Source organism: Maniola hyperantus, chromosome 13 (genome assembly GCF_902806685.2).
Source record: "Maniola hyperantus chromosome 13, iAphHyp1.2, whole genome shotgun sequence".
NCBI classification, from domain to species: Eukaryota; Metazoa; Arthropoda; class Insecta; order Lepidoptera; family Nymphalidae; genus Maniola; species Maniola hyperantus.
The window spans coordinates 1,796,720-1,814,347 of NC_048548.1; the positions used below are offsets into that span (position 1 = coordinate 1,796,720).

General features: G+C 40.2%; 1 protein-coding gene and 1 long non-coding RNA gene across 2 annotated transcripts in view; one reads left to right on the forward strand and one right to left on the reverse strand.

Annotated features, from left to right (window-relative positions):
* Window positions 1-132: 132 nt before the first annotated feature.
* On the forward strand, window positions 133-1,032 carry LOC138403218 (uncharacterized). Its single transcript, XR_011237501.1, has 2 exons — window positions 133-277; window positions 871-1,032. It is a non-coding gene; the product is annotated as an uncharacterized lncRNA (long non-coding RNA).
* A 2,371-nt stretch (window positions 1,033-3,403) lies between these two features.
* Gyc32E (Guanylyl cyclase at 32E) overlaps window positions 3,404-17,628 on the reverse strand; it is a 66,228-nt gene continuing 52,003 nt past the window's right edge. Inside the window, exons 16-23 of the mRNA XM_034974889.2 lie at window positions 16,181-16,321; window positions 14,685-14,808; window positions 10,860-10,928; window positions 9,656-9,815; window positions 9,090-9,292; window positions 8,427-8,502; window positions 7,333-7,585; window positions 3,404-6,302 (exon numbers count right to left, since the gene is read on the reverse strand). Coding sequence (XP_034830780.2) covers window positions 7,371-7,585; window positions 8,427-8,502; window positions 9,090-9,292; window positions 9,656-9,815; window positions 10,860-10,928; window positions 14,685-14,808; window positions 16,181-16,321 — 988 coding nt within the window. The 3' untranslated portion in view covers window positions 3,404-6,302; window positions 7,333-7,370. The remainder of the gene's footprint in view (window positions 6,303-7,332; window positions 7,586-8,426; window positions 8,503-9,089; window positions 9,293-9,655; window positions 9,816-10,859; window positions 10,929-14,684; window positions 14,809-16,180; window positions 16,322-17,628) is intronic.

Genomic DNA, 17,628 nt, shown 5'->3' on the forward strand with positions numbered 1-17,628 from the left:
GAAGCTCTATCCTCCAAAATGCAAAACGCAGGGCCTGAAATAGCTGAGAAAATCATGAAATCCGTGGATGATCCCTCCATGAGAGCTTATTTGGAGTTAGAGCTGAGAATTAGAGGACAAAAGAAAGAATAATTTGTATATATTTTTTTTAAGAATATTAGCCATGTTAAATGACTAATATTCCCCTTTCCTCCAACTAAGCGTCAAGCTTGTGCTAGGAGTAGGTACGACAATAGTGCAACGGGCGGGGTTTGAACCGTCGACCTTTCGGTTTTCAGTCCACTCCTATACCGGTTGAGCTATTGAGGCTCTAATGTATGTTGTACTAGTATGACTTTGAATAACTCGTAAACGTTAATAGAACATAGAACATCGAAACAAAATTGTGACGACCTCCCTGGCGCAGTGGTGAGCGCTGTGGTCTTGGGTTCGATTTCTTACAGGGGAAGTTAGCGTTTCTGCACGATGCGTTGTATATCTTCCAAGTTAGCCCGCTACCATCACTTAGACTACATCATCATTTACCACCAGGTGAAATTGCATTCAAGGAATAACTTGTATCTGAATGAATAAATAAAAAAAGCATCATTCTTTATAACCATTTTGCTCTGATGTTCTTGTATTTCGATTTTCGACGCTCGATGTCTAACAACGTTGGCGAGATCTAAAATCTCATACTAACCCTACAAGGCGCGGGACAAATAAAGGGATAAAATATAGGTTCTAGGGACCGGTTGTGACGTCATTACACGTCGCTGCGACAACGCGTTTCCGGTCACGGCTTGTTACTTACATTGCGTCGTTATACTCGTAATAGCTGAGACTGCGAGCAACGGGCGGGGTTTGAACCGTCGACCTTTCGGTTTTCAGTCAGCTATTAAGACTTTTTATATGTATTGTAAATTGTATGTCTATAATTGTAAAGCTGAGAGTATTATATTATTATAGAGCATATAGGCACAACTGTACATAATAGAGTAGAATAAATATGTAATATTTGTAAAAGACTTGTTTATTATATTTTGCTTCTTTCTTCTTTTGAACTTTTTAGGGTTTTACCTCAAAAGGAATAACGGAACCCTTATAGGATCACTTTGTTGTCTGTCTGTCTGTTGGTCTGTCAAGAAACCTACAGGGTACTTCCCGTTGACCTAGAATCATGAAATTTGGCAGGTAGGTACCAAGCAGACATTCAGGGAAAAATCTGAAACCCGTGAATTTGTGGTTACATCACACAAAAAAAAATTATTTTCAATTTTCAAAGTAAGATAACTACATAATATATCAAATGGGGTATCATATAAAAGGTCTTCACCTGTGCATTCTAAAACAGATTTTTATTTATTTATTGCATCATAGTTTTTGAATTATCGTGCCAAAATGTCGAAAAAACACGACTGTAGTACGGCACTGTCGTTGCGCGAGCCTGACTCGTACTTGGCCGGTTTTTTAACATCGAAATTGGGTCGATTTGAAATAACAACCAGGATTGACGGCGTTGCGTGCTCTCCGAAATTCAAGGCACGGAATTTCAATTTATTAAATTGATTGAGTAATCAGAAATCATGAAAAAATTAATCAGTCAGTGAGCCAACTTTAATCAATTCCGATTTATATTCCATTTGTGGTCCTATGCGTTTCAACTGAGAAGGAAGTCGCCCGCCATAATATTTTTCAAATTATTACACTTGGTAGGTACAACTTCGGATTTTGTTCGTTGTTCTGTCTATTTTTTCGTAATTGTTATTTACTAGGTTTATGTTTTTGTTTTTTACGTCATTAGTAGGTAAAACGTTTTTACAATGTTTAAAAATACAGTCAAAAAAAATGAAGCGTTGTTGATGATTAGAGTACAAGTTTGATACGAAGAAACCGCACTTACGCGGTGTCCTGCGTGAGCGACGAATACTACGCGACGCGATGCTGCGAACGCGATCAACTCAACGGCATACCGTGCTCATATAACTTCGGTGGCGTCGTGTCGCGTCGCGTACTATTCGTCGCTCACGCAGGAGAGCGCGTTACGCTGCAATGCGCGACGCGGCGCGGCGGTGACTTACTCCACACAAACGCATTTGCCGCGCAGCGTCGCTCAAGTGATCTCGCTTTGCTCCATTACAAATTACAATCTCATATCCATACTAATATTATAAATGCGAAAGTGGGTCTGTCTGTCTGTCTGCTAGCCTTTCACGGCTCATCCGTTCAACCAATTTTGACGGAATTTGGTACAGATAGCTTCCATACCGGGGAAGGACATAGGCTACTTTTTATCCCGGAAAACCAGAGTTCCCACGGGATTTTACAAAACCTAAATCCACGCTTACGAAGTCGCGGACATCCGCTAGTATAGCCGGCTCTACACTCGCACGTGAAGTCGCGCCGTGAATGTATGCCGAGATCCACGCGTGAACTGTGTCTCTCCACACTCGCAAACCATCATAGTCTTGTTCGTGACTATGGACGACGACGCGGACGACGTGATTTTCTGCGTGAGTTCACGTTCGCGCGCCGCAAACCCTTAGTCGCGGATTAAAAAACCGACACTGATCGGGGAAAGGCGTGAAGCGCAACCACGAAGGCGTGAACAACATCTACACTCGTGATTCGCAGTTTTCGCGGCCGTTCGCGCCGCGAGTGTTTAGCCCACTTAGCTTATATGTGACGTGGCACATCGCGTCGCACAGCACAACGAGTGCGCTTGGACCATAAAACGTAAATCTTCTCAATTGTAATGCATAGTTGGTTAAGGTACCTACCTAGGTACTTGAACTTTTGATATTTATTATAAAACACGTGTGTACTTATTATTTACAAAGTAAGGCCTTATTTCATATTCATAGAATTAATGTTGGTTTTGGCCTGTGTTATTATGCTTCTACGAACTTTTGAGGTCAGCTGTAAATTCCTAATTAAGGTAGAAATGACCCCATGAGCTTTTACCCGTGTAAAAGTTTGATTACACAACTAAGTAATTATCTATCTACTTATTATTTGACTAGGTACCTACCTATTGTACGCGACAGGTCGAGATGGCAATCGGGGTATTAGGCAGGGGGACGCCCCGCACACCCGCACGTTACCCGCGGTCGCCAGCACCGGGTTAGCGCGGGGGCTGTGCTTATAGTTCGCTATCTAACACTGAGTAGGGAAAAATAAATATATAGGGATGGATAGCTATAGTTCGCGACAGGTCGAGATGGCAATCGGAGTAGGAGGCGGGCGGACGCCTCGCACACCCGCACAGCGCCCACGCTTTCCCGCACCTGGTTAGCGCGGAGGCAGTGGGGGAGTGCGGGTCCCCAGTTCCCACCCCGATCTGTCGCGTAGGTACCTACTAAGTATTAGATAGATAGAGAAAGAAAACAGGTTACGTTTTATTGATTTTATTATAAAAATCCGTGTATATTTTAACAAACAATAATACATATAACATTTAGGGGTTTCTCTTATTTAGACTTAGGTAAGTAATTAATTAATGTAAACATTGATCTTTATAGAAAATACACAATATTATGTAGAACTTTGAAATACGAATAGGTAGGTATTAATTTCTTATATTTTTATAGTTTAAATAATATCTATTACTGACTGAATTATTATTATAAAATATATAAATTATTATTATGTATTAATACAATATTTATTATTTCGCCGTCTATGCTTTGCACAATAATTGTTATTATTATTTGGTACTTGCTATCTACTTAGGTAGGCACCCTGTCAAAATATTTTTCAGTAAAAAGTTCGGGCTTGCCTAATTAATAAATATTTTTTTGGCCCCCAAGTTTGATGGGCTGGACAAAACACATCGTTGATAAATATGTACCTATTTAGTAAACTCGCACTGTGGTTTATTACCGCACGGATTTATTTCGCGCGGTTAATGTATGGACTTTATCCACTTAACAATAATATAGCTAGCCTATTTTGGCGAGTTAATTCAATGCATTAATTTTTATTTATCCCTTATTTCAAATATAAGAATAGTTTTATTTAGTTTACTTGTGTTACGTTTATAATTTTTCTTTAAATATAAAGTTTGTTGGCAGTAACTAGATGTAAACTTTTTATTTTTTAACTTTTTTTATTAAGTATCAAGTAACTTCGTATATTTAATTAGGTACTTGAAGTGTTTGGAGTTTGTAACTTAGCAGACTTTGAAAAACTTTTAGAACTACCTACTTTTAAATAAATTACTTGATCGCTCCATCAAAAACGTTTTTGAAACGTCCAATTAGGTATCGCGTGAGGGAGTAATCTCTACATATAAAAATGAATCGCAAAATGTGTTGCTGATCGCAAATCTCGAGAACAGCTGAACCGATTTCGCCAATTCTTTTTTCTTAATATTCCTTGAAGTACGAGGATGGTTCTTACGGAGAGAAAATTTTTAAAAACTGAAAAAGAATGAACTGTTAGGCGGTACGAAGTTCGCCGGGGCAGCTAGTATTTTATGAATTTAACATTACCTTCTTTATTTACATTAGGTTTATTAATTACATCTGATATTAGCATACACAAATCAATTTGTACAGCACAATAATTTCTATATCATATGTTATTATTTTTTACTACACATTTTAATGTGTAGGTACTTTAATAATATTTTAAAAATTTACTTATTAATATCATAATTATTCCTTTTATAAAATTTCTAAAATTAACATCAGACCCATGAAGCAGTACTATTTTTTAAGTTATCTTCTAATACTCGTCGTAAATAGCATTAACATTCAAGATAAGTATACATTCATTATTATGTTACAAGTACCATAAAATTACACAAACTTCGCATATTATAACACCAACATTGGGGCGGATTCTCTTGTACACAATCTCTAACCTAAACTAAACTAAAAGTACGCTTAGTATAAGATTTTAGGTCTCACTAAACGTGAAACGTTGCTAGAATTCGAAAGTCGAAACACAATACCGACAAAGTAAAATGCACCTAAAGAGCCTTGAATTGAAGTCAAAAATTCAATGCCACTGATTTTAATTTCGCAACGTTTCCACTTGGAGCGCTGGCTACGTTTGTCTACATCTACATGTGTAGACAAACTTGAGCTTTTTGACATAAAATCTCGTACCTACTAAGCGTACAGGTCTAAATTTTAGACCTACTCTAAATCTAATGCTATCCTTTTCCGCAAGCAACATTATGAAATTGATAGCAATATATTTAGACGTGCCATTTTAGTTTAGCTTAGAGATTGTGTACAACGGAATTGGCCAGTGGCCACATTGTTTCATCGTGACCTTTTCTCTAAAGACAATCTGTGAGCAGTTTGCTACAATACTTATAGATATAGGTATATTACAGTGTAAATAAAAAGCTACCAGAAAGCGTTTGTCTAAATCAAATACCTCAAAGAAACTTCTAATTAATGAACTTAAAGAGTATCTTTTTCAAAAAGAAACCTCGTTTAACAAACTTACTCGTAGCAGAAAAATAAAAAGTTCTGGTTCTACTAATTGACATACTTAAATTCCGGGTTTTCTTTACTAAAAAGTCACTCGTGTTTGCAAAGGGTAAGTAATATTAATTTGCATATAAGAGGCATCACCGACTCACGACTTTTTGGTGTGATACATTTTGTCAATAGGTAGTCTCATTTGCATACACGGTATTGAGACCTTTTTGAAGCTGTATCGCTCTGCATAGGTCCAAACGTACTTACAGTAGCCGGCTAGAAATATTGTACATCGACCTTTAGAATGAGATTTCGGCTTTGTAGAGCATTGTCTTTGTCACTTATGTGACGTTTTGTCGGTTTCAACGACAGACAACGCTCTACGAAAGCGCTATCTCAAGGTCTATCTACAATATTTCCTGCCGGGTACTACGCTGCGCTGCGCGACGCGACGCGGCACGTCATATACTTAGTTTATATGAGTATGTATGGAGCAAAGCGCACTTGAGCGACGCTGCGTGACGCGGCGCGGCAAATATAGTTTGTATGACTTTGTATGCAACAAGGTGCTGCCGCGTCGCGCAGCGGAGCGTAAGTGCGTTTGGACCTTATTACTGCAAACAATTGCTGTGAGCGATGACGCATGATAATGACATCCGCAAAACTTTTCCTATGAAAAATTGTTATAATCGAAGTCAAGACAATGCAGCCGTGTCATGGCAGCCAAAATTCGCGCGCGCTTCGCGACATCGTCAAAGTCATTGTTACTCGTATCCTTACAATCGTACACCCTGTATCCTTTATTATCTAGAAAGTACTTCGACAAGCCACTCCAAGTTGAGCCTTTAAAGCTATTCAGTTCCTGATTGATTCCATTAAAGCAACCTGCGAGCAAACGAAAGGCATTTCAGTAACTCGGTTGATCTCTAACGGCTTCTTTTAAAAGCTTTCTAAAAAGAGTCTTGCTTCATTTGGATAAGATGGAAAATGATGAAGATGGAAGATGGTAGGGATTAAATTAGGACCTGCAAATTAAGCCTAGAGATTTTAGGAAAGGAAATATTAATACGCCCCTTTGACACGGCAGTCCAGTTTTTTGCAGGATCCCTTTTTCTGCAGGATCCCGTTTGATGGCGAATGTGTTCATATGCTAGCGTTCACACGAGCATACCGCATGCGGGATCTTGCAACAAAAACGATCCGGTCGAATTGAGCCATTCGATTTTGTCACTAGAAACTGGATCCGTAATCCAGTAAAAAGCGGGATCCCGTTTAATCACACATATATTTCAATAGCAGTCTTCACATGGCTTCCTGCGTGCGGTTTTTTGCTGGACACTATTTTTTGCGGGATAGTGGAGTGGTGGCAGCCCCCGCCCGTGGACTGCCGTGTTCACACGGCAGTCCAGTTTTGCGGGACCAGCTTTTTACTGGATCCTGCAAAACTGAACTGTCATGTAAACACAGCGTCCAGTTTAGCAGGATACCTACAGTAAAAAGCCGGTCCTGCAAAACTGGACTGCCGTGTGAAAGGGACGATATTCGTATAGTTCCTAACCTACACCGTTAAATTAATAATGCATAGAAGGTGAGTTTTCTCACTAAATATGTAGTCTTCACATAATAGGTATTATTAAATATTGCAATCTATTACATTAGTAATTAGTGTTCTTTTTCTTTTAACCTGACTAAATTTTCAAAATATACAAATTAGCTGATGCTTGCTATTTCGTCGCGTGAATTTAGGTTTTTACAAATCCCGGATTTTCCGGCACAAAAAGTATTTCTATGTCATTTTCCAGGTCATTAACTATGTCCATGCACAAAATCACGTCGATCTGTTGCTCCATTGCAGCGTTGAAGGACAAACAACACTTTCGCATTTAAATATGGGTAGTGTTAAATCTAAGGTTACCTGTAGATTGTGGGATGGAATACTTCGATGGGTTAGCGTCAGTCGTCACAGAAGGTGACCGCGGGGGCGGAATGGTGATCCCTCTGCGGGACGAAACACGCACACGCGGGCGGCCCCGGTGAGGACAACGCTGACCCGGGACCCAGTGATCCTCCGCAAGACAACCGCGCTCTGTCCCGGATATTCACGATAGACCTCCCGAAGTTCCATGGTGCATCCTCGTATGAATCGTGGACGGGAATAACACCCGCTTCTGAAAAGAATAATTATAAAATGTTCCCGACCTGACCGAAAATCTTAGCAGCGTATCGCGATGAATATTATGTCTGGTGGGACTCAAGGCTTCTACCGTGGTTAGTTATCCTACCGGCTAAACTGTACCTCCAAGGAACTTGTTTATGACTTCATGCGAGTCATTCAATTAAGAGTGTGGGTTTAATAAAAACTGTCTAATGACGATCTCTTTCAAGTTAGCCCGCGTCCATCTTAGACTGCATGGTCCAGTTGCAGTCAAGGCCAACTTGTACCTGAATAAAAAACTGCGAAGACCAACACGCAGGAGTTATAATAGTGCAACACATTCAATCATATTGGTCGGCAATTCAAAGCGACAGGCGTAGGACCAACGGCTTTTCGATGCATTGGGTGCAAGACCACCAACTTCTTAACTCTGGGCTGCAAATGAAAATTGCTTGATAGAAAAACCTAATAACTTCTTGACGCAACCCGGGACTCGAACCCAGAACTTCGTGATCTGCAGCCTCTAGAGCAATGAGGCAATCAGTGAAAAGACAACGTTTTAAATAAATGATAAACATTGGAAGATATTCTTTATTGTGATCGACGTTACGCTTTTGTATGCAAAAGGGTCGTATTTTCGCTTTTACCAAATATTAAAACGGTCATGAAAACGAATCTTTAAAACACGGAATGAATGACCACTTTGTAATGCATTTTATTTTGGATCTGTTTGTATTGAACCTTTGCATAAGCCCTTCTAATATCCGGGCGGGAAGGAGCAAAAAAATGCTCTTTATATGTAAATTTTTCTCGCAATCCATTTAAATCAGTAAAACGTTTTAAATGCTACTTACGGTATTTGAATAGGGAATTTTTCCTACGATCGTGATCTTCACCGACTAGCCACCACGTCTTCATTTCACCCTTTCCCTAAACAATAAAAATTCACTTGGTATCTTCTTCTTCTTAAATATATAAAACGAAAAGGTGACTGACTGACTGACTGACTGATCTATCAACGCACAGCTCAAACTACTGGACGGATCGGGCTGAAATTTGGCATGCAGATAGCTATTATGATGTAAGCATCCGCTAAGAAAGGATTTTTAAAAATTTAACCCCTAAGGGGGTGAAATAGGGGTTTGAAATTTGTGTAGTCCACGCGGACGAAGTCGCGAGCATAAGCTAGTTCATCGAATAAAATAAATTGAATTAATGATTTTCCAGATGTGACTCTGGTACCTACCTACAAGTACCACTGTGTTTTTGATTTTTTTGTTACATGGTTAACGGTGAATGAGGAAACCCACATGTTTTGGAAGGAATTCCGAGACATTGTGAAGCCAGCTTTTCCTCACTGGAGGAGGGTGGGGTATATGCTTCATGTCTCACATGCCTATAGAAAAATGGCAGTAATAGGACCAAAAATCCTTCGCTCCTTCTCCTTTAACGGGCAACGGGAACGGACCTTTAATTTAGGGATGTATGAAAATCGTTGAGCTTTCAAGATCACACACCTTTATATTGACAATCCCACGCTCCTTGAAGTGGTAGCCGCCATGTTGTTTGAGCAGCTTGTAAGTGTCGTTGCTGACATGGATGCGTTGAGGCTCGCCAGTCGACTCCATCCTCGCTGCAGTGTTGACCGTGTCTCCAAATAGGCAGTAACGAGGCATCTTGATTCCTACTACTCCAGCAGCGCATTTTCCACTGTGTATGCCTGTATATATGCATATACAAACAATATAAATATAAACAAGAAAATAGTGACACCCACTGCCTCTGTGAGTTGACCTGCAAATGTCAAACCATCATTGCCAAGTTTTTGAGCTTCCGTAAAAATGGGGAGCTAGTTTCCATCCAACAATAATTATATGCAGCCTGGCAGCTGGCATGTGCCTCATGCGTATCTTGGGCATGGCATCTAGTACGTGCAATGCAAGAGCCACCACCCCAGCCACGTACTGCAAACACTACTCCAGAGCCTCTGTACTGGGACCTGTCTCTGCTCAACATAAGGATTGATCTTTGGCCCGTGAAAGTACGCATATAAAGATGTATGCCCTAAAAGAATCAACTTTACCTATCCTGATATGCAGCCTGGCAGCCGGCATGTGCCTCATGCGTATCTTGGGCACGGCATCTAGCACGTGCAGCGCGAGAGATGCCACCTCAGCTGCGTGCCTTGAACACCGTTCTGGTAGACCCCCTACCACCATGTACGCGTCGCCGATGGTTTCAACCTAAATCAGATTAAGAATAGCCTTAAGGCGAAATGTATAGAAAAGTCTGGGCCACCCGAGAGCGTTGCACGCTTTTTATAAATATTTATATTTAAAATTCGATGCGCTCTGTTACCATAAAATAATACCGTAATCCCTTAGTATATTAAACGTTGAACGTATATACGGAATTTTATTGAAACTGGTTTTATATCGATCGAATAAAACTGGTTTTACTCCTAATAGTCGTGTGAAAAATGCGTCTTTTGGGGAAACTTCGCGATTTTTTTTGTATCAAGCCAACAAACAAACACATTTTCGCATTTATAATATGGGTACTGATATAGATTACTTTTACTAGCTGATGCCCGATATGCCTTGTCCAAGTTCGGTTAGATTTAAAAGTTTACAACTCTTTAATTTTGCCGCATAAAAACCTGTCCGCCTCCAGGTGTATGCCAGCTATCACTGGCAAACTTCGTCAAGAAGATCATTTAAATAATTACATAATAATTACTATGCAGATAAGCTTTTGCACTTTGTTTATATTTTGCATTCATGGTAGTAGACTATTAGTATCAATGTAGGTAAACATGATTTGCACAAAAATAAAAACTAAGATAATCAATGTGAACGAACTCGGAATTTAGACCGCCCTGAAAGGAGATGGACAAAAATTGTATGGAGGTGTGCCCCAGAATGTACAGAGATGAGAATATTATATGTGACATTTAATAAATGAACAGATATGATATAATATGTGGCATTTAATAGTAAAAATCTTCTATTTTAAGAAAAAAAAGTCGCATGTTGTTTTGCAGTCGTGGCATTAAGTTTGGGATAGGCATAGTTCAGCCTGGGGCAAATTTTGTCCATATCGTTTTCTCGTGCGCTAATATTCCGCAGTGCGAGAATGGCATGACGTATTTTATGATGCATGGCGCAGAGTTCTAAAAGGAAACTCGAACCAATGTAATTTTCTAAATAAAAATATTAAGTAAGTAAATACAATAAAACTAAACAATATTTTTGTAATATACCTAATATTAAAAATAGTTTTCTTACCTTGTAAACGTTGTAGAACGATATAATGGCGTCACAGCACGTATATAAATCGTTGAGCATTTCCACCACCTGAGAGAAAAATTAAAATTAAAATAAGTTCTTTATCCATTAGTTATCTCACTTTAATTACAGTTTAAATATCATGTATAGAAGCAAGTTCATAAGAAAGCTCAGAGTCACTCAGCGGGCGATGGAGAGAGCTATGCTTGGAGTTTCTCTACGTGATCAAATCAGAAATGAGATCTGTAGGAGAACTAGAGTAACAGACATAGCTCAACGGGTTGCGAAGCTGAAATGGTAATGCGCAGGGCACATAGTTCGTAAAACCGATAGACGTTAGGGTCCCAAGGTGCTAGAATGGCGACCTCGCACCGGAAGATGCAGTGTTGGAAGACCCCCCACTAGGTGGACGGACGACATCAGACGAGTCGCAGGGAGCCGCTGGATTCAGGCGGCGGCGCAAGACCGTGACGTGTGGAAGTACTTACAAGAGACCTATTTTATTTTTTTTATTTTTATTATTCATGTACCAAAAATTGTAGTTACAAAGTAATAATAAATTAAGTTACATCGGAAATGCTTATCTCTAAACAGAGATTTCTTCCAGCTTCCCATTCAAGGTTGTGAGTAAGGCGTATCAAGAAGTGGAATAGGTCTACGGTACTAGAATCTAATAAACTACATAAATATCTTATAATAAATACCCAAATCAACTTATATACAATAATTATACTTATCATAAATAATTATATACATAATATATGAAAAATATAAATAGGTACATATAATATATAAAATACTCTATATTAATGATAGGTAATACTGCTTCACTCTGTATTTGAATGAGTGTACTGAGTGGCAGTTCTCTCTGACATTTTCAGGAAGTGAGTTCCAAAGTTGGGTAGCTAGTAGACCTATGTCTAGCAGTGGACGTCTATCGGTTGATGACGATGATAGAAGCAAGCGTTACTTTGCGGAAATCCATGATATACAATCAACTAACTTCACTTCACTTTAGATCTTTGACTTCTACACGTTTTCTGATTTCGGTGGTTCCTACATACCTACTCTAATTACATAATGGTAGGAGTGTTAATTTGCGTAACGTAAACACATGGTTTTAATCAAAGTTTACTTAATTTCAGGCTAAGTTAATTATTGCTTTGTTCATTTAACTTTACATAATAATTAATAACTCAATGTAATAAACTCTTTCACTCTATGTGATTTGAAATGATTTTTTTTTTACAATACCTACCTACTTACTACTACTACTACTACTATTATACCTACTTTATATTACACCAATAAATTATACACAAGAATCAAGAATTTATCGGAGGCAAAAAAAAACTAAGTACCTAGGCGTATTAAGCGGCTTATCGCTTAAGAAGAATCGCTATTCGCTTAAGTGTATATTTTTTATTTATTTTTTAATTCAGATACAAGTTAGCCCTTGACTGCAATCTCACCTGGTGGTAAGTGATGATGCACTCTAAGATGATAGCGGGCTAACCGGGAAGGGGTATGGCAGTTTTTATTAAACCCATACCCCTTTGGGTTCTATACGGCATCGTACCGGAACGCTAAATCGCTTGGCGGCACGGCTTTGCCGGTAGGGTGGTAACCAGCCACGCCCGAAGCCTTCCACCAGACCAGACCAGAAATTTAGAAATTATAAAATTCCAAACCCCTGCCAGGAATCGAACCCGGGACCTCCCACTATTAAGACCACAGCGCTCACCACTGCGCCAGAGAGGTCGTCAATATAATAGTCAATAGGGTATTTAACAAATTACAACTTATAAAAAAGAAATGGCAGTCAAAACTATAAAATATTTAGAAAGTAACCTACTTAAAATTCTTTGGTAAATGGATTTTATTAACAACACCAAGTTTAGTTTTAGTTTTGTCAGCATTCTGAGCACTATTAACATTAGGATGTCGGTTACGTGACCCTGAAGATTTTAACCCATTCAAAAATCGCCCAACGGGCCTAAATAAGTTGTCAGTTAAAAAAAAAGAAAACATGAAATAAGTACCTAATGCCGACAAATTTTCACGGCCCACTCTAATGTGAGCGAGCCTTTAGTCTATATTATTTACGACATGACTTCGGTTTTTTACGAGAACAATTTCGGTCCAAGTCCATTCCATAACGCCATAATTCGCTGTCATGGTACAGCTCCACTATCGGGATTCGGCAAGTGATTCGTGATATCACGAATTACACAATACACAATTCGACGCGCCCGCTGCCCGCACAGCTCGTTGCAGTCTTAACCGCGACGCGTGCGCAAACTGACTCCATTTGAAAAATGACCCCGGATGGGCTCGTAACTAGTCGGGCTAATGTCGACTAAACACGTGAGTAAATCACTCACGATAGCTTAAACGCTAAAGTATCACTTGCTTTAACGGTGAAGGAAAACATCGTGAGGAAACCTGCATGCCTGAGAGTTCTCAATAATGTTCTCAAAGGTGTGTGTACATGGCCAGCGTGGTAGACTATGGCCAAAACTCTTCTCACTCTGAGAAGAGACCCGTGCTCTGCAGTGATGATGATGAACGATACAGCTGCCGTGCCGCCGCGCGCCGCCGCGCCGGCCACACCATTCGGGATATCACGAGTCATTTACCACTTCTCGATAGTGGAGCAGAACCATTACGGACACCTACTATAATATTTTGTTCCACATACGTAGTGTCCTCCAAAATCCTCTTTATACTTACGAGGAATTTTATTATCATAACATTTCGGATATCAAAGGTAGGATCCGTGTAAAATTACCTAAATAAAATCGGACAATTACAGGTTGTTTTTGCAGAATCAGAGATTCGCAATACATAGGTACTAATTTATAGTAAAAATGCGAAAGTGTATCTGTCTGTCAGTCCGACTGGTTATTTTTTATTCCGGAATGTCAAACATTCTATATGACTGATCTATCAATGAACAGCTCAAACTACTGGACGGATCGGGCTGTTTGGCATGCTGATAGTTTTTATGACGAAGGCATCCGCTAAGAAAGGATTTTTGTAAATTCAACCCCTAAGGGGGTGAAATAGGGGTTTGAAATTTATGTAGTCCACGCGGACGTAAGCTAGTTCTACTACTTAGTCTAGAAAAACTTACTAGGTATTTGGTGCCTTAGGCTCTGGCTCCAGAATTACTCATAAAAGATAAGTAATTCGTCAAAGGGTAAAGTATAATAAGCAGCTAACAAGATTTGTTTGGTAAGTATGTAAAACGCCATAAGAATTTAAATTAGGGTCGCAAATCTCTTTTACGGCACGTGCCGTTTTAGTCGAGATTTTAAAAGCTCGGGATGTCCTTTGTCCCGGAAAATGATGTTTTTAAAGATCTAGGTATAAAAAAAGCTGTGATAGCCTAGTGGTTAGGATGTCCACCTTCCAATCGGAGGTCGGTGGTTCGATCCCCGGCACGCACCTCTAACGTTTTGGAGTTATGTGCGTTTTAAGTAATTAAATATCACTTGCTTTAACGGTGAAGGAAAACATCGTGAGGCAGCCTGCATGCCTGAAAGTTCTCCATAATGTTCTTAAAGGTGTGTGAAGTCTACCAATCCGCACATGGCCCGCGTGGTAGACTATGGCCAAACCCTTTTCACTCTGACAGGAGACCCGTTCTCTGTAGTGAGCCGGCCATGGGTTGATCATGATGAATCTAGGTATCTGAAATCTCTCAATAAGTTACTTAAAAAAATTGAAATAGCGAGCAGCCGGGTCATCTGATGTTAAGTGATTTCCGCCGCCGCTCCCACCTGGGCCGCAGACTTACACATCGATGTTAAAAGTACGTACATGCATGGGAGTGTTGGTGGCAGCCAGGTTGGTGAAGCCCACGATATCGCTGAAGTAAATGGTGACGCCGTCGTAGCTCTCAGCCTGGACGGGTTCCCCGCGCTTCAGGGCTTCTGCCACTGTCCTGTTGAATGGTACTAGTTCATGAACTGAAGCGAAGAGGTGGTTCATGCTAGTTGCTACGTGTACGAACCCCATATCATCCCCCGTATTCACAATCATTACTATGAGTTTAAATTACATTAAACCACATAAGTAGATGGGTCTATATCTACTCGTGTGGTCTCACAGTGCAGCACTTGTACAGTGTATGTTCCACCAATCAGATTATGATTGGTCGAATCCACGCTATACGTTCGAGCACACTGTGCGAATTCATAATAATGATTGTGAACACGGGTGTTAGTTTACTTAGAATAGATGCGGCGTTTCATTAGTTACAACATGTTTCAACGAACATCGGTGTTCGCACTCCTGTAAATCGTATAATCGTGAAACAAATAATTATGGGACGCATCAGTAAGCCGCGGCTGATAGGTGTGCACAAACGTTTGGCACACGAGTAGATATTATAGACCAGAGGGGAAGCTTCACACTAGCTCACGCACACCACGACGTGCCACGGACGCTCCGTGCGCCCAGTTTGGCGGCAAACGGAGCGTCCGTGACACGTCGTGTTGTGCGTGAGCTGCGCTAGAGTGAGTGAACCTACAACCAGCCGCTAGTATGAAGCTTCCCCTCTGGTCTATATATCTACTCGTGTGCGTTTGAGACGCGGCTTTCGAGATGGGCCGATCTCTCGGACGTCCGAGCGCTCAAGGTTATCTACAGTACGCGGCAGAAAATAATGTACATCGACCTTTAGAAGGATATAGCGTATTTGTAGAGCATTATCTCCGACCGAGACCGTCAAAACGTCATATAGGTATGAGTGACAGAGACAACGCTCTACAAAGCCGAAATGTCATTCTAAAGGCCGATGTAAATTATTTCCTGCCGCGTAGGTACTGTACGTCCGCTACTTACGTCTGATGGTTTGGACACTTTATTGTATTATGTATTATACAGATACCTATAGATAAGTCGCAGCTGTCAGCCGCATCCGATAATTTGGTTCCGCCTTAATAATTTATTGACACTCAAAGAGTGTACACGGATATACCCAATTTCAATAACTTCGACTTCACTTTTTCTTTCACCATACTCTGTATCAATAACGAAGATCTACATAATAAACTGCTCTAAGTTTCAGTTTTACCTACAGGCTACAGCTCCCGTAGTTTCTAAATTAAACGTCTGTAACAGATGGACATATCCATCTGTTACAGACGTTTAATTTTTGAAACTTAGAGTCTGCAGACTCCGAGGTGAATCAATAGGACATGTTCCATTACTTTCGCTTACGAAAAGGTTTGAGTAAGGTAAGCGCACACTTCTTTTTTCCACCCGAAAGGAACACGCTGATGCTAAAACCTATTCCTGCTATAGCCACCTACCTCGGCAGCATCCTGTTGAGCAGATCATCGGTCCTCCTCTTCTCTAGCATCACTTCTTCCGTCCTGGCCGCCACCAGCCCTTCGAGGTTTGAGGCGTACTTCTCCATCATTGCCAGCATGTTGTCGAAGATATTGGTCTTCCTAGAAAAATTTATCATTCGAAGCGAAAATTCGACTGATGAACCTCCCTGACGACTTCCCTGGCGCAGTGGTAAGCGCTGTGGTCTAATTAGTGGGAGGACCCGGGTTCGATTCCTGGCAGGGATTTGGAATTTTATAATTTCTAAATTTCTGGTCTGGTGGGAGGCTTCGGCCGTGGCTAGTTACCACCCTACAGGCAAAGCCGTGCCGCCAAGCGATTTAGCGTTCCGGTACGATGCCGTGTAGAAACCCAAGGGCATGAGTTTATTAAAAACTGCCATACCCCTTTCAGGTTAGCCCGTTTCCATCTTACACTGCATCGTCACTTACCTCCAGGTGAGATTGCAGTCAAGGGCTAACTTGTATCTGAATAAAAAAAAACCATGCCACGAAATGCATAAATCATAATATCACCCATATTATAAAATGTGTGTTAGTTTGCCCTTCAATCACGTCGCAACAGAGCCAACGGGTCCTGGAAAACCAAAGAGTTCCCATGGGATTTTTAAAAACCTAATCTACGCTGACGGAGTCGCGGATGCAGCTAGAAGATACAATTTTCGAAAATCTTTTTATTTATTAGTGCACGCCAAATTTCAGCCCGATCCGTCCAATAGAAAAGCTGTGCGTTGATACATCAGTCAGTCAGTCATCTTTTCCTGCTACATTTTTTATTAGCTTATGCTCGCGACTTCGTCCGCGTGGACTGCACAAATTTCAAACCCCTATGTCACCCCTTTAGGGGTTGAATTTTCAAAAATCCTTTCTTAGCGGATGCCTACGTCATAAGCATAACTCATAATAGCTATCTGCATGCCTTTCAGCCCGATCCGTCCAAAAGAAAAGCTGTGCGTCGATTGATCAGTCAGTCACCTTTTACTTTATATTTAGAACATAGGTTGAACATAGGAACATATTGAGGTACGGACCCTAAAATTCATATTGATACGTGAGCCACCTTTTATATATTATGCTATCTGTTATATGATATCTCGTAAAGTATAAATGAGTATATAAGTCTTCAAAAACCGGCCAAGTGCGAATCAGACTCGCGCACTGAGGGTTTCGTAGTACAATAGGCTACTTGACTCATATCTAATATCGTCCAATAAATGATTATTTATTATAGTATTTTGCTTAAGACAACGAAATATATCAATAACAATTATTAAAAACGCAGGACGGATATATAAATCCAATTTAAAAAAATACAGTTTTTATTTTTATTTGAAACTTAGAAAACGCTGTCAGCCATGATGTGACGTCATTAAATATGTAATTTGTCGATGCGTTTTTACATTCTCGGA